The 22650-nt window shown below is 49.1% G+C and overlaps 1 protein-coding gene across 1 annotated transcript in view; it reads left to right on the top strand.

Annotated features, from left to right (window-relative positions):
• The window catches only part of ADARB2 (adenosine deaminase, RNA-specific, B2 (non-functional)), a 183882-nt gene extending 164155 nt beyond the window's left edge, over positions 1-19727 (top strand). The window contains exons 10-12 of the mRNA XM_014528504.1: positions 457-638; positions 12382-12560; positions 14510-19727. Of these exons, the coding sequence (XP_014383990.1) occupies positions 457-638; positions 12382-12560; positions 14510-14686 (538 nt within the window). The 3' untranslated portion in view covers positions 14687-19727. The remainder of the gene's footprint in view (positions 1-456; positions 639-12381; positions 12561-14509) is intronic.
• Positions 19728-22650: the final 2923 nt, after the last annotated feature.

Here is a 22650-nt window from a genome sequence, read left to right as displayed (position 1 = left end):
GAGTATGTCCCCTAAACTGAAAGAAACTACATTTCTGAAACTTCCCAGCTAATATAAAGAAAAACGCAGATTCATGTCAGGGACTGAGTGTCTTCCATCCCTTTTAATCTAATTTTAAGTCCCTGAGAAAATGTAGCTTCCGGTCCAACTAGCAATCCACTTCCAGAAACGGAGGCCATGTCTATTAAAGCGCAGAGCCCCGTCAGACCCCGCCCCCAGCAGTTCGGAAGCTCGGCTCATTCGCAGCAGGAGGCCAGAGCTGATGGCTCCCATCAGTCTTGGCAGTGGGGACAGGGACACGCAGGGGCAGAGCGGAGGGAAGAGAGGCACAGGTACCTTACACAACAGGCCCAGCTGGAGCCCGCCTGGGGGAGGGGGGAGGGGACCTGCAAGGCTGCCCCTGCCGTCCTCACCAGGTGGGCAAACGCACTGACTCCTCCCTCTCCCTCCCTCCAGGTGGAACGTGCTGGGGCTGCAGGGCGCCCTCCTCTGCCACTTCATCGAGCCCGTGTACCTGCACAGCATCGTTGTGGGCAGCCTGCACCACACGGGCCACCTCTGCCGGGTGCTGAGCCGCAGGGCCGAGGACATCGGCCAGCTGCCCCCCTCATACCGGCACAACCGGCCCCTCCTCAGTGGTAAGAGAACTCGTCCTCAGAAACACACCCCCAGCGGGCTGGCACAGGCAGGCCCCAAAGGGGCCAAATCGGGCAGATTCTATTCATTTTGGCCAATAGATATTTAAGACGTAACGAACAAAATTACAGCTACCCAAAACTTAACAAAGAAGGAAGGCCTGAATGTAGGCCGGGCCACGTTTCAGAGAATGTACAACAGGATGCGCGCGGCACATCCGTGCGCCCTCGTGTGACTGCAGCCGAGGTGCGCACAGTGCCCAGTGGAAGTAAAACTAATGGTGCGCATGTCCAGCAGGACAGCAACGTACCTGTCAGCAGAAGCCTTTCCGATAGAGGGCTTGCAGGTTTGAGGCTGGGGGGCGGGGGATGGTACAGGGCCTGGATGCCCTGATGGGGGCCTGGACTCAGGGTCCCTGTGTTCTCGGCACCAGCGGGCGGTTAGCACACACTGGGGAAGCACATTCTGGAGGCAACTGAGAAAGCCAGCAAGCTCTGAGCATCCTACTCCCAGCTTCGCACACCGCCCATGTCATTGGACCCCAGCGTCCCCACCATGACACGGGGATGGCCAGCCCAGGCCGCCCAGCACCGTGGTGAGGATCAGGAGGCCCGTGGCCTTGGAAGTGTCACGTTCTATGATCACAGGGAGGATCGGTTTGCAAAGGACATGCCTCCACTGTGACGCTGGCCTTCCACACACAGGCCCATGGGGGTTCCTGGCACTGCCTGGAGCGTGTGGAAGCCTCGTCCAGGGCCTGCAGGAAAACACCACCCCTGAGGCAGCTCCAGGCCCAAGCAGGGCGCTCTGAAGGAGCCGCTGGCACCGGCTGCAAAACCAGGCGGGTGGGCCAGGCGGGGAGTAGTGCTGGCGGGTCATGCAGACTACAGCCACTGACTGGTTTACGGCTCTGACAGATTCTCTGAAACAGAAAATTGGAAGCTAGGAGACCTGTTTCCACTGTGTGGCTAAGAGTTGGGCCTAAGATGTATTCCCAATGTTATAAAATCGTTCTAAACTATAAAATCAGGGCAGTAAGAGTGCCCCTTGGGGGTGGTAGTGAGAACCAAAAGAAGTAATTCATGAAGAGCACTTACTTAACTTTGCTGAGCAAGTATTCAGGAGAGAGGCCTCTCTGCTCACTCCACCATATACAGGGTGTGGGGGCAAAAGGAGGTTTACGGCTGTTCGTACGGAAATAATCATTAATACAAGCATAAACTCTGGGTTTCGCCTACTTACAACTATAGACCTACTTTTGCCCCATCTGTACTTGACCGGTTCTGCATAGACCAGCCAACACCTATGGGCAAAGCCTGAGGAACACAAGCCCACTTCTTGGCTGCCCTGAATCCTTCAGCCAGAGCTGCGTGTTTGCGAAGAGCCGCCCTGAAGGTTTGCCTTTGGTCCTTCTCAAAGAGACGGGGAGAATGACAACAAACATCTGTGCTTTGCACACTCATCTTTTGAAAAACATAAAGTGCAATGGAAACTGACTGTGGATCCTCACCTACCAGGCTGGGCGGGCGGGGGCGGGGGGGCGTCTGAGCCTCCAACCTCAAGGCTCAGCTTTTATTTTTCTGCATCAAGAAAAATAATGTTATAACCAAGGGCGGAAATCTGGAGAGGACAGGTCATGTCTTTGTTCGTGCTAATGACACATTCAGCAGATGTGATTTTTAGCAGTGAGCATTCTTAGTCCACACTGAAGATTAAACTTATGATTTGCTCTACAGCCCATGACACGGTCTTGGCGATGAGAATGAAATTGAGAGATAGACCAATGGAATTGAGTGTTAGAACTATGAGTTCAGACTCGTGGCTTATGTTCACATGACAAAAATATCAGGAGCAGTGACAGATCGAAAAGAGCCTCAGTCATCTTCCTTCACAGCACATATTTTCCTGAAGTAGTAGGAACGATTAGTCGGTGTATCAGAAGACTCTTCAGATTTCATGTTTTATAAGCAACTGAATTTATCAGAGAGAAGTTTGCTACTTATTGTAACGCCTGCCGACAGTCGGCTGTAACTCCTGCCCAACACCACCTCCAGATCGCGTTCCAGATGCCTCTCTTTAGGGAACAGCAGTGGGTGTGGAGGAGACCTGTTGCCATTTATATCCACATTTTTTCGTGAGTTTGAATTTCCAAAATATTGTCACACTAAGCTGTAGAATCTGATAGGGAATCTCCGGCCTCTTTAATTCAGGAGAAATTTCTGATAGTAATGATCATTAATAGTATCTTGCAAAATAACCCAGTGGGTAGAAGCAAACATTTTCTTTCATGCAGATAGTAAGTAATTTGCAATATTGTCATATTAAAACAAACACAGAAATATTATGGAATGGCCTACAACTTTTTCAAAAGTGTTTAAGAGCTTTAAAAAAGCATCCGACAGACTCCTTTGTCCTCCAGTCACCAGAGATAGGAATTTATCCTCCTGTTCCCTTGAAGGAATTGGAGATTATATATCTTGTTAGAAAAATCTAAAAACAATGCTAATATCTTTTCATGAAGATCAAAAAATTAGATTCAACAAAGAAATATTTAATAAGATATTTACATACATTAGCACTAATCTCCCGAAGCAAATTAGCTCATAGCTTATAAAAAATTAAAACTATAGAAAACACTTGTTTCAGTTGTCTGGGGAGTTCTTTATAAAATATTTGTATATTAGTTAAGTTTCATTTAATTTCCATCATGATTTCAAAGAATTGTTTCACAAAAGAACTGAACATTAAACTTAATTGCATTGCTTCTGAGAATTTCACCATTTAAGGAAAATATGTCCATTATCAATACATTTCATTTATCCAAACCTAAGAAGTTGGTCAGCATAAGCCAGGCACTCATTTAATCATTCAACAAATATGTGTTGATCTTTATGATGTGCCAGCAACAATTTTGCATTGGGAATAGAGCAGTGAATAAGATGGTCAAAAACCAACATACCTTAGGTCAGTGGTCGGCAAACTCATTAGTCAACAGAGCCAAATATCAACAGTACAACAATTGAAATTTCTTTTGAGAGCCGAATTTTTTAAACTTAAACTATATAGGTAGGTACATTGTTATTAACTTAATTAGGGTACTCCTAATGCTTAGGAAGAGCCACACTCAAGGGGCCAAAGAGCCACATGTGGCTTGCAAGCCGCAGTTTGCCGACCATGGCCTTAGGTGATTACATTCCAGTGGGGAAAACAAACGAAGTATAAATGCCTTAAATGCCTTATAGAAAAGTAATGCAAAGAGGCCCCAGCCAGTTTGGCTCAGTGGATGGAGCAGCTGCCCATGGACTGAAGGGGTCACAGGTTCAAATCCAAGGCATATCTTGGCTGCTGGCTCCATCCCCAGCCCTGGTCAGGGGCATGCGGGAGGCAACCAATCAATGTGTCTCTCTCACATCAATGTATTATATTTCTCTCACATTAATGTTTCTCTCTGTCGTTCCCTCTCTCTTCCACTCTCTCTAAAAAAATCAATAGAAAAATATCCTCCGGTGAGGATTAACAAAAAATAAAATTAAATAAATAAATAATAAAAATAATGCAAAGAGGAGATTAAAAAGTGACCATCGTGGCCAGGGAGGGGTCGAAGGGGGAAAAGGAGACATATGTAATACTTTATTTTTTTTAATTTTTTTATTGCTTAAAGTATTACAAAGGGTATTACATATGTGTCCTTTTTTCCCCCGCCCTTGACAATCCCTGGCCTCCCATGCATACAAGTCCTTCGGTTGATCTCTTACTCCCCTCCCTTCTGCCCCCCAACCCTCTCTGGCCTTCCCACTGCAGTTTGACAATCAGTTTGAGGCAGCTCTGCCTCTGTATCTATTATTGTTCAAAAGTTTATAATGGTCTCTATTATCCATGAATGTGTGAGATCATGTGGTATTTTTCCTTCATTGACTGGCTTATTTCACTTAGCATAATGCTCTCCAGTTCCATCCATGCTGTTGCAAATGGTAAGAGTTCCTTCTTTTTTACAGCAGCATAGTATTCCATCGTGTAGATGTACCACAGTTTTCTAATCCATTCATCTACTGATGGGCACTTAGGCTGTTTCCAGATCTTAGCTATGGTGAATTGTGCTGCTATGAACATATGGGTGCATATATCCTTTCTGATTGGTGTTTCTGGTTTCTTGGGATATATTCCTAGAAGTGGGATCACAGGGTCAAATGGGAGTTCCATGTTTTGTTTTTTGAGGAAACTCCATACTGTCTTCCATAGTGGCTGCACCAGTCTGCATTCCCACCAGCAGTGCACGAGTGTTCCTTTTTCTCCACATCCTCTCCAGCACTTGTCGTTTGTTGATTTGTTGATGATAGCCATTCTGACAGGTGTGAGATGGTACCTCATTGTTGTTTTGATTTGCATCTCTCGGATGATTAGTGACTTTGAGCATGTTTTCATATGTCTCTTGGCTTTCTGAATGTCCTCTTTTAAAAGGTGTCTATTTAGGTCCTTTGCCCATTTTTTGATTGGATTGTTTATCTTCCTTTTGTTAAGTTGTATGAGTTCCCTATAAATGTTGGAGATTAGGCCCTTATCAGATATGACATTGGCAAATATGTTTTCCAACCATATGTAATACTTTAAACAATTTTTTTAAAAAGGTATTAATCATGGGAAAAAAAAGTGACAGTCATTCCTGTCAGGGGGTCAGGAAAGATCTGAGAGATGACATCTGAGCCAAGTCCTGGAGGATGAGAGAAGGAGCATGTGGGAGGGACACAATGGAAGAGGGTGGAGCGAAGAACTGAAGGGGGTTCCTGGGGCTCAGGAAGCAGGTGGGCTGCAGCTGCGCTTAGAGGAGTCGTCAGCCAGTCTGCACCCTACAGGAGCAGGCCGCTGCGGGGCTCACAGGGCAGCTTAAAATCATCTCTAACTTCTTAGTCTGGAAAAAGGACAGAATATATTCTTTTTTAAAAAATATATATTTCTATTGATCTCAGAGAGGAAGGGAGAGGGGAGAGAGAGATAGAAACATCAACGATGAGAGAAAATCACTGATCTGATGCCTCCTGCACGCCCCATACTGGGGATCGAACCCACAATCCAGGCATGTGCCCTTGACCGGAATTGAACCCAGGACCCTTCAGTCCACACGCAGGCTGACGCTCTATCCACTGAGCCAAACCAGTTAGGGCAAATCATCTCTATTCTTGAATTTAGATTAAGATGGTTCTACTAAGAGTTAGAGCAAAATAACCCCACAGAAAATTTTCAAACACAACAAAAACAAGCAGGCCTGGGAGGGGCTAAGACCACCTTAACAAAACCCAGCAGACAGCAGAGGATGATGGACACAGACTCACACCTCCGAGAGCGGGGTTCATGGACACAGACTTTCGTAGAACCATACCCAGCAGGGTAAAAGGGGTTTAATAAACAAGATGGAAAACGTAGGGGGAGAGATGGAAGCCAGGAAAAAAAAGAACCAAATGGGAATTGCAGAAATAAAGAAAATAAAACAATGTGTGTAACAGAGGGAAGGTTTAATTGCAAATTAAGCACAGCTGAGGAGGAAATTAGTAAACTGGAACATCATTCTGAAGAAGACACTGAATGCAGCACAGAGACCGAGAGAGGATGTGGCTGTCAGGGCTCTCCAGAGAACAGAACCAACGGGAGGTGCTCATTTTCCTACTAGAAAAGAGATGTATTCTAAGGGATTGGCTCCAATGATCATGGGGGCTGGCAAGTCTGAAATCTGCAGGGCAAGCTGTAAGTCTAGAAATTCCAGCTGGAGTTGATGTTTCAGTCAATGCAGAGGTAGTCTGTAGGCAGAATTCCTTCCTCTTCAGGGGACCTCAGGCTTGGCTTCTAGGGCCATCGCCTGCTTAGCTGAGGCCCACCTGCATAATGCGGGGGGCGGCGGGGGTGGGTGGTGTTCTGTTTGACTCAGCCCACTGCTCTCAATGCCAGCCCCAGCTAACACACTCTCACAGCAAGGCCAGCTGGTGTTTGGCCAAGGATCTGGGCAACTTATCCCAGCCAAGTTGACAGTAGAATTAACCATCCCAGAGGGAAAATACAAAAAGAAACAAGAGTAAGAAATGGAGTGAGAACATATAATCTACATGTAACAAGAGTTCTAGGAGAGAGAGAGAAAAATGGAGTGGGAGTGATATTTAAAGACAAAATAACAACTAAGGACTTTGCAGGACAGATGGAAAGCATCCAGCTACAGATCTAAGAAGCACATTATATCCCAAGAAGAACTTTTTTTAAATCCTCCCTCAGCAATGAAATTACTTTTAAAAAAGAAAATCTAAAAAGCAGTCAGAAAATGAAAGACAGACCAACTTCAAAGAAGCTAAATAAGACTGAGAGTTGATTCTTGGAAGACAAAAAAAAAGGAAGGAAGGAAGGAAGGAAGGAAGGAAGGAAGGAAGGAAGGAAGGAAGGAAGGAAGGAAGAAAGAAAGAAAGAAAGAAAGAAAGAAGAAAGAAAATGATACCTGTAAAAACTGATAGAAAACTAACCTCAACCTAAAAATCTAGGCCCAGTAAAAGACTCCCTTAAAGACAAAGGTGAGAACATTCCAGGCAGGCAGACACAGCACTGATTCAGCTCTAGCAAAGCTCTCACCAAAGGAGACACTAAATGCGTTATTTGGACATAAGAGAAATGATCCCACGTGGATAATGCAGCATAGACAGAGATGAAAATCACCCACATTTTTATGAAATTTCATAAAACTTGGCTTATTACTACATTTTGGATACTCTAGTCATGAAAAATATATAATTTGAGGCAAAATCAATCATATTCTGCCAAAGTCCCTTTATCCATATCTTTTGAAATAATGATAATCATTACAGAAACCAAGAACCATGTCATTATGAAGTTATAAATGATATATTCAAATTTTCCCCCACCATGGAGGAAAGGTCCCATTTTTCAGAGCGCCCGTGAGCCCGTGTTCCTTACACTATGAGGAATACAAACCACTGACATGTATGCCCACAGATAAGGTCACGTTCCTATTGACTCTGGGAAGTCCCTGACAGTCCGTGTGGCAACTCTCATTAGAGCAGACGCCCCAGCCTCCCGCGTGGGCGACTTAGCTGCCACTCTCTCCAGAACCTTCTCAGGTATATGTGTGCTGTGTGTGCTGTGTGTGTATGTGTGTGCATGGTGTGTGCATGTGTATGCATGGTGTGTTTGTGTGTGCATGTACTTGTATGTGTGCTTGTGTGTGGTATGTGCATGTGAGATGTGTGGTGTATGTGGTGTGTTGCATGTGGTGTGTATGTGTGGTGTGTGTGAATGTGTGTATGTGTGACGTGTGTGTATGTGCGTGCGGTGTGAGAGGTGTGTGCATTGTGTGTGATGTGTGAGTGTGCATGCATGTGTATGTGTGCATGTGTGTCCATGAGATCCCACAGGTGTCTGGTCATATATAAAGCTCAAGTGGCCCCTTCTATCTGGCACCTTTGTGATTCTGTGCACGCCTGGAAGCGGCTTCATTCATTTCACAAATTAAACATAGTGCTGCCCTGTAATACAGACTTGCCTTACTTCGTGTAAAAATTATAGCCCTGAGTGTCTTGTGCAAATTTAATTTGGGGAAAGTGAATTACATTTTAAATATAGTAGGTCCACTAGCTATTTAAAGAATTCCATAATGTCTCTCTCTTACACACTGCTTTTAAAAAGGTATATAGGATTTTCTCAAGATAAGGCATCTAATAGCTACATGAGCAGTGATAGGACTCATTTGCATGGCTGAGCGTGGATTCACGCTCATCGCTCTAACACACTGGTGGGAGCAGGAGCAGGCTTGGTGGCAGTGATGGTAAGTGAGGTCGTGGTGGTGGTAGTCACAGTAGTTAGTGGTTAATTGACTAACCAGAGGCCACACTGCTAGTAAGTCACAGAGGAGATCTCTGAACATGAACCATTTCCAGAGTCCACCCTATTGACACAGTCATGTGCACTGAAGTGAAGCGTCAGACCATCTTCATGAATTAGTCCACCTCACAGGGTATTTGTGTCGAAGGCTGATGGAGACCTGACCATCCTCCTACAAATATGCTTTAGCATGAAATGCTTCTCTATAATGTTCACGCATGTGGGTAGCCCATGCGTGTACGTACAAATGAGCAGCGGTCTGCATGTCTCTGAGTCTGCATCAGGTTTCACAGATTCTTATCAGCATCATCTCCATGAGCGGTTGCTCTGATAGAGACACTGTGTCAGGGGTAGTCTTCATTTCCAGGACCCGAAGAAATGGCTAAAGGAAAGACTGGTTGTCTGTCCTTCACCAGGTTACACCACCTTTAGGGACACCTCTATTCTCTCACTCTTTTGTGGGCTTCTCACCAGGTTTCCAAACCGAAGTCCTAGCTGACTGAGGCCAACCCCATGTGCCCGGCCGGGGCTCTACGTCCCTCCATTCTCACCAGCCATTCATCCCCGAGAGGAGCCTCACTGAGCTCCCCACCACAGTCCCAACTGAGAGCAGCGGAGCCCTCTCACCACCACACCCAGCCCTCCTGCAGAAGTGGTACCAAAGGGCCGGATTGCTCCTTCCCCAGAAAGGTTTTCACTCGGTTCAGAGACCAGTTCCAAAGTCAGAATTAGCGCTGGTGATAGGCTGAATAATGGCCACCCAACCTATCTGGAAAGAGGGTCTTTGCAAATGGGACGAAGTTAAAGATTTTGAGGTGAGATTACCCTGGGTTATGTCAGTGGATCCTACATGCCATCACAAGTGTCCTTATAAGAGAGAGGCTAAGGGAGAGGGAGAGAGAGAGAGAGAGAGAGAGAGAGAGAGTCAAAGAGAGGCCAAGAAAGAGAGAGTGGTGCTGGAGAGGGTTTGGATGATAAAGAACTCTCCTGCTGTCACATTGATGGCGAGACCACCTCTGGCTGCACATGGTCTAGCCACTCGGGCTTCCCTACGAGAGAGAATGCATCATTTAGATTGACTCGGACCTTCTGAGATCATTATGTTTCCTGTGTATTGGCACATTTGCACGTTAGAGTCAGCTGAGTCTGGCACACTAGTCAGCGATAGTCACTCATGACAGGGACATCAGAAAAGTGCCCCCGGCAGGAATATTTAGCAAGCGTTCAAGGTGCTGTCTATACAGGGTTGAGTGGGGAGAGAGTAGGAATGGAGGGAGGAAGCACTGCCATTCTGCTTTGGGAATTTCTCCTTGCAAGCAAAAGACAAGAAAGGAGAGATCATCCTTAAACCAGAAGCTCAAAGTGTAAGACAGACAATAACATCTCCAAAGAGGAATCCGCTGAAGAACAGACAAATGAAACAAAACGCTTCCTGTGAAGGCCCTCTGGCCCTGGTTTGTGGGTAGTCACTCCACTCCCTGAGCACGTCCAGGTGAGCAGGTCTCCCGCTACAGCGACACTGGGGACATCCCTGTGGTCTCACGGGAACAGTTTTGATGTACAATGTGGAGATCATTCAACAAACCAAAGCTGACCTTCATCCCGTCAAATGAAAACAACAATAACCACAGCACTGGACACTGTTACAAGTTCTCCTGTGTGGCCCATTTGCCCTTCAACAAGAAGTTGTCTCGGTTGGTGAAGACCCAGAGAAAATTAGGAGCAAAGTCGGGACTAGAACTAAGTTTCTGGATTCCTACAACCCCACATTTCCCCCCTCTGGTCATGGAGACTTCTGTAGAGAAGGAAGAGGAGGAGATTGAGGAGGTGGAGGAGGAGGAGAAGGAGGAGGAGAAGGAGGAGGTGGAGGAGGAGGCTGGGGAGGCAGTGCGGGTCCTGGAGGGGCCGTGCCTGGGGGCATGCCTGCAGCTCTGGAACAGTGCTGACCACCTTGTAGCTGGTCACCCCTGACCTCAGCCCTGCCTTCTGCTGCCCTGTAGAATGGCCTCTGCGGCCAACATGCCAGATCGTCCCCCTTCCCAGCTCCCTGCATGGGTAGCTGCCACAGAGAACGACTTCAAGGGAAAGAAGCTGACATGGATGGAATTAGCCTGGATGCCCAGCACAGCCCACCTGTGACCAGGAGAATGTCACTGGGTGATTTTGGTCTGTGCAGGCAGCAGATGGCAAACTCCAATAGCGCCTGGGCAGAGGGTGGGCATTGATTTACCCAAGAAGCCCCTGGACAGTGGGGGCAGTGGGAGGGCCCTGGAGTCCATAGCTTTGCCTTTGGCAGCTGCACAGAAGGCCCTGCACATGCACTGGCTGTCTCTGGATGCAAGGGTCGCTTCCCCACGGGGTGCCTACTGTAGGCCCCCTAAGGGCCAACAGACCTTGCTCCACAACACCATGGCTTCACCACTGTGGCAACTCTGCCGTGACCCTGAGCTGTTGCCTGGTGGCTTAAGTGCAATGCGCTAAAGCAGCAGGCTCTGCCCCACAGGCACCCACTCTCCAAGGACACATGCCCATTGGGGAGAGGACGCTGGGTGGGGAGAGGGGGGCAAGCAGCACCAGAATTGAGCATGTTTCAGAATCCTCAGGGCATTGCAGGGGAGGCTGGCGAGGTGCCGTTAGGGCTCATGTGGGTCCAGGCATCTCACTGCCAGCATCTCTGAATAGGCGTGAGGAGCCTGTGGACCGGATGGGACGGAGGCTGAGCTGAGGTTAGACGCTACCAAGTGTGGCAACCAAGTGTGGTAAAAGGAATGTGTCAACCCAATTAGAAATCAGTGTGCAATCTGACCAGGGGGGTTGTAAGAAGGACTTCCTGCCAATTCCGGAGGCTTTCTGGACGGGACCAGCCTCAGCGCGTGGGACTCACGCAGTCACATGGGGACCACGCTCAGAAGGACTGCAGTTGCTTTTACGCTCTCGTCGTCCTGAAATTTTCACTAGCGTGAACATGGGCCCATGTTTTCCTGTGCACTGTGTCTCCCAGACGCTGGCACTGGTGCTGTCTCTGGGTCATACACTGATGGACTAGGCTGCACTCTTAGGGCATCTGGTCTTCATTAGCTTCTCTCTCTCCTGACCCAACTGGGAACTGCTGGACCCACCTGGTACTGAGCAATATAGGGCCTGTACCAGGTCCCAATGAACCCACATGCTCAGGCAACGTCCGCTTGGCTCCATGGTTCATTAATCCATCAACAAGTCTTCATAGGCAGGAGGAAATGGGCAGAGCTGCTTTATTACTAGACTGCCTTGCAATAATAATCTCTTAAAAGTAAAAAGTGAGCCCTAGCTGGTTTGGCTCAGTGGTTGCCGGCTCAATCCCCAGTAGGGGGCATGAGGAAGACAGCCAATCAATGATTCTCTCTCATCATAGATGTTTCTATCTTTTTCTCCCTCTCCCTTCCTCTCTGAAATCAATAAAAATATTTTTAAATATATTTTACTGGGGTTTTTTTACCGAGAGGAAGGGAGAGGGATAGAGAGTTAGAAACATCGATGAGAGAGAAACATCAGTTCAGCTGCCTCCTGCACACTCCCTACTGGGGATGTGCCCTTGACCGGAATTGAACCTGGGACCCTTCCGTCCGCAGGCCAACACTCTATTTGCTAGGCCAAACCAGTTAGGGCTCAATAAAAATATTTTTAAGTAAAAAGTGAAAAATTAGTTCCAGCAATAACTGTCTCTGTGAGACCTCCATTAGGGTCAAGCTGAAGGGAAGCCATAACCTGGCCAGGGGTTAAAGGTGAGAACAGTGCACACAGATGCGCCATCCTGGGCAGACGTCTCCCACGGCCGGTCTGGCCCTGGCAGCATAGGGTTGGAGCATTCATGCCACTCCTTCCACTCTCTCCCGACAGGCGTGAGCAGCGCCGAGGCTCGCCAGCCCGGGAAGTCTTCCCACTTCAGTGTGAACTGGGTCGTGGGCAGCGCGGACGTGGAGGTCCTGGACGCCACCACGGGGAGGCGGAGCTGCGGGGGCTCCTCCCGGCTCTGCAAGCACGTGCTCTCTGCCCGGTGGGCGCGGCTGTACGGAAAGGTGGGTAACACAGCCAGCCCAGGGCTCCCACCTGGACACAGGCCAGGGGCCCGAAGAATGCCATGGGGCCTGCAGCCAGTGGGACACGTGGGACAAGAACTGGCCCCAGGTCTGCTCTCTTTTCCCCGACTCGCCACAAACTTCCGCCAGGCCGGGCCAGGCTAGCGGCTTGAGAAGTCAGGTGGAAAAGGGGCTTGTTCGGGACACCTGGGGTGGCCAGCACAGGGCAACATAGAAAAGTCCATAGAAGGCTTTTCAGTTTCGATATAAGGAAACTGGCGTTCAGGAAAGGGGGGCGATTTGCCCAAATGATGCCGGTAGTGAGGGGTTGCCTCTCCTCTCCAACCCTGGAGGCTGTGCATTGCTATGGCACCAAATCTGGGCTTGCTTTCTCCTCTGTGAATCGGGTAATGACGACATTTCTGGGTTCTAAATTGTGATATACATTTCCATGTGCTTCCAAAGCATAGCAGATTGTAACCAAAAATAAAGAAAAGCAAAGAAACACATTAAAACTGCTGTGCTGGTCGTCCCACTTTCTTACCCGGGGAAAATGAGAGCTGTGGCTGACTTAGCCAGCAGAAGAACAGGACAGACCTGCTGAGGCTTCAAATAAACACGGTGTCCACTCAGGACCCTGAAACTGCACATCTCAGCTCCTAGCCTGGCAGTGACCCCGGCGGCACGTGGGCCCTGGGAACCTGGCCTGCTCTGACCCTGCAGCCTGGGAAGCCTGCCTCCTTTCCCACCTGTTCTAGGCACTTTGCACGTGTCCCTTCTACCCCCTGGTGGGGACTGGAAGGTCGGAGCAGGCCATCGGTGCTGTCTTGCTGAACAAAGGGGCCTCTTCTCCTGCCCTGGCTCCAGGTGACGGTGGCAGCAAGTGGGTGGGCTGGTCTCTACTCACCAAGCACCCTGCAGGGGGATTGGGAGACTTTGATCTCTTGCCCTCCCTGCGCACCCTGACCTCCCCGCTGGGTGGGTAGTCGGGCTCTGCTTGGTCCCACCCTGTGCGGCCTGCACGGCTGTGCCTGTCATGGCTCAGGAGAGGGAACATCCCGGTCTCATCGTCCTCCTGCCGGTTAGACTATAACTCAAAACCTCCTGGCCCTGCTGCTTTAGTTCCCACAGTCATCCCCGCACCACCATCCCCACCCCAGTCTGAGCCCTGATCCTCCTCCAAGGAGAAAAACTACACACGGCGCGTGTGGCTGATAGCAGGCAAGTTACCTGTTCATTTTATTCCTTGATCATTCACACTCTGAGGGAAGCAGTTTCCCTAATAAGTGGGGTTTTCCATGGAATTCTCGACCTTGCCTGATAATTCTAATAGTTATTTTTAGAATTAATAATTAACTGTAACTAATACAGGGAATGTTTTTTGGAATTTTATGTGATATTTTACTTTATCAGTGGGTCAATTTAGGGAGAATGGGTATTCTGTTTTTAGCAGTTTTATTGAGGGTACAACTGACATAAACATTGCGTACAGGGTGGGGCAAAAGTAGGTTTATGGTTGTGAGTACGTGAAACACAGTTTGTTCTTGCATTATTATTTATTGTTGTATTCTTTCCATGCAAACAACTGTAAACCTACTTTTGCCCCATCCTGTATATTTAAGGTGTACAATTTGATATTGTGATGTAGATGCTAGTATATGTGAAATGACCACCACAATGGAGCTAGCACTTGTATCAGCTCCGCACCATTACTATTTGTGAGTGTATGTGTGTGTGTACAGGCAGTGAGAAAACTTCATCTCAGATCAACCCTCTCACAAATTTCAAGTATATTGAAACAGATTGTAACCCAAAAAAATAAAAAATAAAGACAGAAGGTGGAACCAGGAGCTAACGTTTGCTTGTCACGCTCGTGCGGCTGTGCCGTTCGCCTTGGGGCTCCGCCTCCGCTCGCGGCTAACTTGTCCTTTCTCACTCCTGTCCCACAGCTGAGCACACGGATACCGAGCCACGGAGACACGCCGTCCATGTACTGTGAGGCCAAGCTGGGGGCGCGCACCTACCAGTCAGTTAAGCAGCAGCTGTTCAAAGCGTTTCAAAAGGCAGGCCTGGGCACCTGGGTGCGGAAGCCGCCTGAGCAGGACCAGTTCCTACTCACCCTCTGAGCGGCTGCCCCGGGCTCGCGGACAGAGTGAGATGCCTGAGGAGGTCGGGCGGGCGTGAGGAGCAATGAGACTGTGCTGACCGGGTCTGTGCGTCCCTTGTCCTTTGGTGTGCCAGAAACACGCGAGCGTGCCATGTTCGGATGAGCAACTAGACTTGAAGTGCTGCTTCTCGGATGGCTGCTCCCAGGCTGCTGGAACCACGCCCGCCCGCCACACCTACAGGCATGAGTGTGGTGGCTCCCTCTTCTTGGTGTGCCAGAGGGGACATGACTATTCAGGCTGCAGGGTCTGAGTTGCAGCCTCGAAAGGTGGCGCCGGGGCATTGCCAGTTAGAAATGAACCTCAGGCACCGTTCATTCCCTGTTCCCCTCCCCGACGCGCCGCTCGAGCGTTGCACTTGGTTCTCACTAGCACAAGGTTATAGACACTGCGAGATAAGCCACAAGTGAAGAGAAAAGCCATGGGCTCCTCCCCAAAGAAGCCAGTAAGAAGTCCTCTCGTTGTCATCATTCGTTTAGTGTTTTACTCTGTCTCCTTTCGAAAAGCATTTGGGATGCATGATCTTAGCTCCTAAAACAGGGCCAGAGAAATGAGACCCCTGCTGCAGAGCAGAGGCACTAGATGTGACAACACTGTCCCTGAACGTCCCAGGCCCCAGCTGTCCCAGGCGGTCCCGGCCCGTTGTGCCCTTCACTGCTCGGCGTCGCTGGCAGATAATGAGGCTTGAGCTGTATAAGGGCAGCTACCACCTCACAGCCTCCCGCCAGGTAATGAGGAAACCCCATCCTAGACCAAATTCTGACTTGGGAACTAAATTGTTCTTAGAAAGCAAGCACCAGAAGCTTCCAAACAACCTTGACTCTGAGCTTGAGCACCCACCAGCTCTTGATTCCTTTAGGTTCCCCCTCAACACCTTGCATGACAGAAAGAATTCATTGAAAGCAGCTGTACAAATGCAGGAGACAGGATCCTGTCCCCTCCAGAGCGGGCGGCAGACGGCAGAGTCCTCCTGCACACGCTGGACGAGGCCAGGGCACCGTCCTGAGCGTGAGAGGCAGGACCGTACCCCTGGTCGTGCAAAGCGAGGTGCCCCCCTAGTGTACTGTAGTCAGTCCATACACCTTGACCTGTTACTGTGATCACTTGAGAGCTCATTTCTAACACCCTTCATGCTCGTTGACAGGTCTCTAGTTTCTCCAGTTACAAGCCCCATATCTGAACTCATTGTGCTAAGTAGCAGAGCTTAGTAGTAGCCACAGCTCTGGTATCTGGGCTGCCCATCAGGATCCCAGCTGCACCCCTGGGGGAACACCTTGAGAACACAGGCTCCCATTTAACCCAGGAAACACGAGCATAACATCAGACTCTATATATTCTGGTACAAATTACAGATATCATACCAGTGAGTCAAAAATGAAACAAATCGAATTGTAGGTAGTTGTTAAAAGATAATAAGTAGAGACATTAGTCTGGAAATAGAAGCTTTTCCTGAGATTTCATATAACGTCAACTTTATCCCTCGTGTTTTTTGGAAAGGAAAAGGGCACTGCAGTAGACGACTTCTTCAAGATAAAGTTTCAAAAGATATGAAAATGTTTTGCAAATATGGCTCACATTAGTCATTCATAAAAATTTAAATTTTAAGTTAGTACAAAAGCCGTGATAAAACGGCCAGTTTATATTATTAGTTTCTGATAATCTGATGTGTCATTAGGATGGGGGTTAAAGAACCAAAAGCCTTGAGAGCTGATTGATGACTTAGACCCTCAGCCGCAATATCTGGAGACCCTCTCCGACAGCAGCAGGCGTGGGCGATCCCGGCTGGTGTCTGTGGCCTGAACCTGAGCTGCCAGCATCCTCACCTGCTGCCTGGAGAAGTGTGCATCCGCTTTACACCAACTGCTCCAAATAGCACTCCCTCTCCTGTGAGGAGCGAGCATGGGCGGCGGCAGTCCTAATGCCGGCGGGACCGACCTGCAAACCGCATAGTGGGCCACCCGCACGGTCCATCCCAGACCCCTGGATGGCATTCTCCTGCCCCACAAAGACCATGCCCACAGCTCCTGAACTGCACCAGTTGGTCACAAGTCATTTTGCCTAAGGCTCCGGCTCTCTGGAAACAGCCCAAACTTGACTAAACTAGAAACATCTTCTTCTGAAGAAAGCCACCCATGAACGCCGCTACACCCATTAGCACCAACATGCAGAGTCGTCTGCTGGGTCCGCAGGGACGCTTCGGAGGCAGAGATGAGGCTCTGCAGAGGTTTACAGAGAGAAGGTTCCAGTGTAGCGTTCCAATAGCCTGACACGCCGCCGCAGAGGTGCCTGTCGGTGAGTGGGAAGTGAAGAAGGAGCCCAGGGAGGAGGAGACACTAGCAAGCTGTGGGCACAGAAGGGGCAGCCAAGGAAGGCGCACTGAGCCGCCCGGAAGCACCTGCCGAGAGCCCGGGCTCAGGGTGCTGCCCGGGAGGCACCTGGTGCAGCTGGAGGGGCGGTCGTCAGCCCAGAGACAGAAGGTCTTGCAGGGGAGCCGAGGATTCCACTCTCTCTCTCTTCAAAGTCCAAAAGGACATCCCAACACTGCGTTAGGCCAGGTCTCCCCTGCATTTGCTAAATAGAAAATCTGAGGAATCCGAGTCCTGAGAGGAGCCCACATCCACCTGACCACCTGAGGTTTCTGTAAGGAGGACGAAACAGGAGCAGATGGTGTGTAATGTTTAGTCACCCTGAAAATGTGACGAGCAAAACAGAGGGAAGATGGACAGACATAAAGTCAGGGTCTCCCCAGGTTACCTCGACCGCCCCCACCACGCATCTGAATTTGCCTCAGCATCACCATCCTGCATCACCGGTGGCTCCGTCCCTTGCTCGCAACCTTCCCACGTTCTGTATGTATCGCTCTTTAGTGCTGATACTAAACTCCAAGTGCAAGCCACACCACCCTTATCTGCCTCCAGAGCGTGTGTTGCTCTCCTGCTGGGGAGATAAACCCTGGGAGCTCCCCTGCCTGGCTCTCAGCCAAAGGGCTCGCCGGGGAGAAGGCCACAGGTCGCATGGGCTCGGCCTGCCCCGCTCCAGTGCAGTGTCACAGCAACCTGTGACAGCACGTTATGGGATTTAGGATTTCTTTGGTTTTGGTTTTTGCCAAGGAAAGAATTTGTGGATCTGTAACTATGATTTCTTTTTATTCCCTATGGTTCTCTTTTAGGATTTCTTTGGTTTTGGTTTTTGCCAAGGAAAGGATTTGTGGGTCTGTAGCTATGATTTGTTTTTATTCCCTGTGGTTCTCTTTGAGTCTGTATATAGTTTTCTTGCCACCACTGGTTTTGTCTTGCTCCTCAGACACATCCAGTTGTGTTACTTGTCAAGCAAACACAGCTCATGGTTTTCCCACATAATTTCCTTTTCAGAAGAAGCTGTTCTTATCAATAAAGTTAAATGTGTGTTTTTTCCTTTAGTTTACTGTTTACCACACCTGGAGAGCCATAAACAGTAAATACATGGTATAGCAATGCCCAGAGTAGAAGAGATAGAGTATTTTGATGAAATCCTATTTTTAGATTATAAATTTTAAAATGTGTCTATATATCTTGTTTAAAGAATTTAAAAAGACATTTAAAACGTAGACATTTTTAATTTGGGGAAACTTCTACACCCATTTTTTTAAAAGCCATTCTAATGACATCGTCTGTGCAATTGGCCCAAAATACAATAAATTTCACTTTCTAGTAGAGACCAATGGGAGTTCGGGGCCGTCTCTCTGTGCCCCAGCACTGACTGCTAACTCAGCAAACCAGGTGGACCTGTGCTGGTTTCTCCACTGCCCTCCTGAGCAGAGTTCACAGAGCCCGTCACTCTACCCAGGATCAGGACAGTCCACACCGCTCACGTTCCCAGCTCTGAGTTCATGTGGAGTTCGGGGTAGAGTGGGAAATTAGAAGCTGTGTTTCAGGAAGGGCTGTAACACCATCAGGCAGCATTTAGCTGGGACAAGACCCCTCTGCGGTCTTGCTGGCAGTTTATGCTCAGGCACAGTGATGAGACATGTGGGGTGCCCTAGGGACAGGGCAGAGGGGGGGACTGACAGCCTGCAGAGCAAGGGACCACTTGCCGCTGTCCGTGGTCCTGACCTGGTTGCTGCCTGGAGCACTGCGTGTCTGGGGCCACTGGGATACTGTTGGCTCCTGTCAGATTCTCCCACAAATTCCAAATCAGGTGAAGGGGAGTAGACCAAAGGAGAGCAAGGATACCGGCTGCAGAGTGATGGCTTTGGAAAACAAATGCAGCACCCGCGATTCTGGGAATCCAGACAGATAGGTGACCATCATCCCCCCTGTGCATTTTTCCTCTCACCAATGCTGCTTCTCTGATTTCCTTTCTCGTATTTCCTCTCCCTCCCCTTCCTGTTCCCTTTCTTATTGCCTGTCCTCCCCTATCCAAACACTTCTGACTGCTGAGATTCAAGTCTCAGGCAGATGTCTGCCTTGAGCTCCACTCAGCTGATCTGTGAATCAGCTGGGCGCGCAGGACGAGGCAGGAGCCCCGTGTGACTTCTTGTCCAGAGGGATTTATGAGAGTTCTTTTCTGGGCTCCTGGACCATGTCCACTCAGTCTGACCTTCCACCAAAGGGGACACTGATGGCCACATCCCTAGAATTTTAGACCAGAGGACACCACTCCTGCAGGGAACTGGAGACAGTATCGAACCCTGGAGAAAGAAGTACCTTACTTCCCAACTCAGCATTTCAAAGTCAAGTCGGAGGGACCTAATATCCTCTAGGATACAGATAAAAGACTGGGTTCTAGGGCCTCTATTCACACAGGCACTAGATTTCTATCACTCTGCAGTGTGTGCATCAGTAAAAACAGAAGAAAAACACTAACCCAGCAGTGCCCAGTGAACTTTCTGCTAATTTTCAGCATTTTTTAAGCAAAATGAACTTAATGAATAGTATTCTTAAGAGAAGGTTTGTACATAAAAAGCATGACTGAATGGCAATATTGTACCATGGATGTACATTTGTAATATTTGTAAAAAAAATCCAAAATCTTAAAATATGAATTTAGATATGTTAATTTTCCTCTAAGTTCTGTACATTGCACTTCAGTGATATCTGATAAGTGAATGTTTCTGTTAAGTGAATAAAAATATCAAGTAAAATTGTGTGCTTCCGTAGGTTGTTGAGCCTTTTTCATCCATCAGCATTCGGGGAAACTCTGTAGAATACACTGTGTAGGTTTAGAATCCATGAAGGGTCCACCCATTCCAAAGAAATGGCACACTCCACCCTAAAACCCTTTTCTTTTCATAACGATTGTGTCTGTTAGTGGATCCTGCCTGATGTTACCCTTATAGATTTTATGTAAATGAATTACCAAAAATATCACAGGGCTGGGAATAAAAGACCCCCCAAGCCCTGACTCAACTTCTATTAATTGTGTAAAATGCAACAAATCTCTCAGCAGGTGACTTGGCCCCCAATTTCCTCGCTGTTAAGTGTGGGGAACAGCCAGCCCGCTGCATCACGGGTACATAGGGGAATAGGCGGTGTTGGGATGTTCCCGGGCTTTGAGATGTTGAAGAGAACATTGAGATGTTCTGAGTCTTCCGCCCAAACGTGCCCTCACACAGAAAGCACAGGTGTGGCTTGATGGCTTCCTGTAGGAGACAAGGCCAGATGGGCATCCGGCCATAAGAAACACCTAAAGCCTCACTCAGAGTCCTCAGCTCCACTCTACAGCATGATGCAGGGAACTTCCCAACAACACGTTTGGTCTCTTTCCTGGGTCGGCTAAGGGACTTTGAAATTTCACCGATCCCAGGAGCAGAGCGAAGTCACAGACACACCGCGCACAGGGCTGACGCTCCCAGTCAGGTTTCTTGTTGCGAGCACTCCTCTGGTCCGTCACGGCTCCTGCAATTCCCCTCACAGGCCTCTCGGGCCGGGGTGGAGGTTTCTTACATTTTGTTCAGTCTGCACTGGTTTGCCATTAACCACAGTGACACTCAGCTCAGGTGTGAACATGAATCTCGGGGTGGGCGCACGCTGGAGTGTAGGGAGATCTTAAAATCAACGCCCCGGGGACATTCTGACACGTCCTGTCACCCTCAGGTCTGGTGGGGAGCACTGGGCAGCATCTCCTGTTTCAAGCCATACAGTAAGTTGCCCCTAATGGAGAGGACACTTTAGGCCACAGTCACTGGTAGGGAACAGAGGGGATCTGAAAGCATAAATAAGGCTCAAGACAAAACCGAGGCATCTGAGTGCCGCGCCTCAGGAGTCAGGGGTGGGATCACCGAGCCCAAGAATCGGGTCTTTGGGTGGTAGCATTGCTTATAGCCAGGAGAGTGAAAGCTCCCAGACATCTCTTCACGGTCCTCAGAAGGGACTCTGGCCGGCACCCAGCCCCGCTCTCACTCAGAGGCGCCCCCTCCTACGAGAGAAGACCCCTCATTCCTGGAAATGAGCAGTCTGGTTCCTGGTCACCTCCTTGAGTTTAATGCTCCTGCATATTCACCCAGATCATTCTTCATGCCTGTCGAGTCCCCGCCTGCCCTTGCTGGGAACACGGCGGCTTCATTTCTTGTGGCATTTTTCTTGCTTGTTGGGAATTTTTTGGGTGAAACATGAAGTTTATGATATATTGGCTCAGTAAAAGGTTTCGGTGAAGTGCACATTTCCCAAGGAGAGTAACAAGAGTCTACTCCGACTCTTGAAGCTGGGAAGGCGAGTGTGAAGCATGAAGGACACCCGGCCAGGCCAGCGCAGTGATGCACGGCGCCGGGCCCACTCCGCAGCTGTTCAGTCGGGTTGCCTGGATGGCAGAAATGCACTCTGTCTGCCAAGTGAGGTTCACAAACCAGCGCCCTTACAGAGCCAGCCTTCTGGAAAAGTCTATCAACAAAGACGGAGAGTGGACAGGCCCCAGGGTAACAGCGATGGACTCGATGATGACCTGCTCCAAAGTGGTCACAACCGTGCCCTCGCCTTTCAGAATTACACGTTACTGGGCTAAGCCTGGGACTGAGCTCACTAAGAAGGTCAGTATTTAACGTAGGTCCCCCAGCCGCTCAGAGCTCGAGCTCCCTACAGGGTGTTCTGAACAGCGTCTCTCCCAACCCTGGGAAACAACGTCCCTGAGCAGTTCAGAGCCTGGGGAGGGGATGCTTCTGGAGTCAGGGAACCCGACGTCTCGTCCGCTCTGTGTCGGTGAGTGCTGAGGCCCAAGCAAACCGCAGCCCTGAGCATAAAATGGCTAATAGTTACCCCAGAGCAAAGAGCAACGCAGACACAGTGAACTCTCTCAAACCAAAGGGTGCTGTGCAAACATCAGTGGCTTTTCTTCATAGACGTTGAGTGCACAGGGCAGGTGGCCCCAATGAGCTTCTGGCAAACCAGGTCCACTCGGAGATTTCAGTAGCAAGAGCAACACAGCTCTCCAGGGTTGCAAACTACTGGAGAATGGAAGAAGGAATTGTATCCATGGGGGAGGGGGGGTAACTTGTCACAGAGACAAGAATGAGGTGATGCCACTTTTATAGAGCCCGAGAGGAATGAAAACATCAGGAAGATGATCAAGCATGTAAATGTATTATATGTATACACATACATAAAACAGTCTGAATGCTTCTGTCCCCAAAAGTGGTGAAACTTAACCCCCAAGGTATGGTGTTAGGAGGTGGGCCTTTGGGAGCTGATGCGGTCAGGAGGGTGGCGCCCCCTGATGGGATTAGTGCCCTTATAAAGAGCCCCAGGGAGCTCCCTCGCCCTCCACCATGTAAGGACCCGGTGAGAAGACGCCTTCTGTGAACCAGAAAGAGGCTCTCAGCAGGCACTGAATCTGCCGGTGCCTTGATCTTGAACTTCCAGCCTGCAGACTGTGAGAAATGAATGTCTGCTGCTTACGCCTCCATCTGTGATGTTTATTATGCAGCCCAAACAGACTGAGAGAGAAAACAGGGG

Source organism: Myotis brandtii, unplaced genomic scaffold (genome assembly GCF_000412655.1).
Source record: "Myotis brandtii unplaced genomic scaffold, ASM41265v1 scaffold639, whole genome shotgun sequence".
NCBI lineage: Eukaryota > Metazoa > Chordata > Mammalia > Chiroptera > Vespertilionidae > Myotis > Myotis brandtii.
This window is presented reverse-complemented; position numbering and strand designations above follow the sequence as displayed.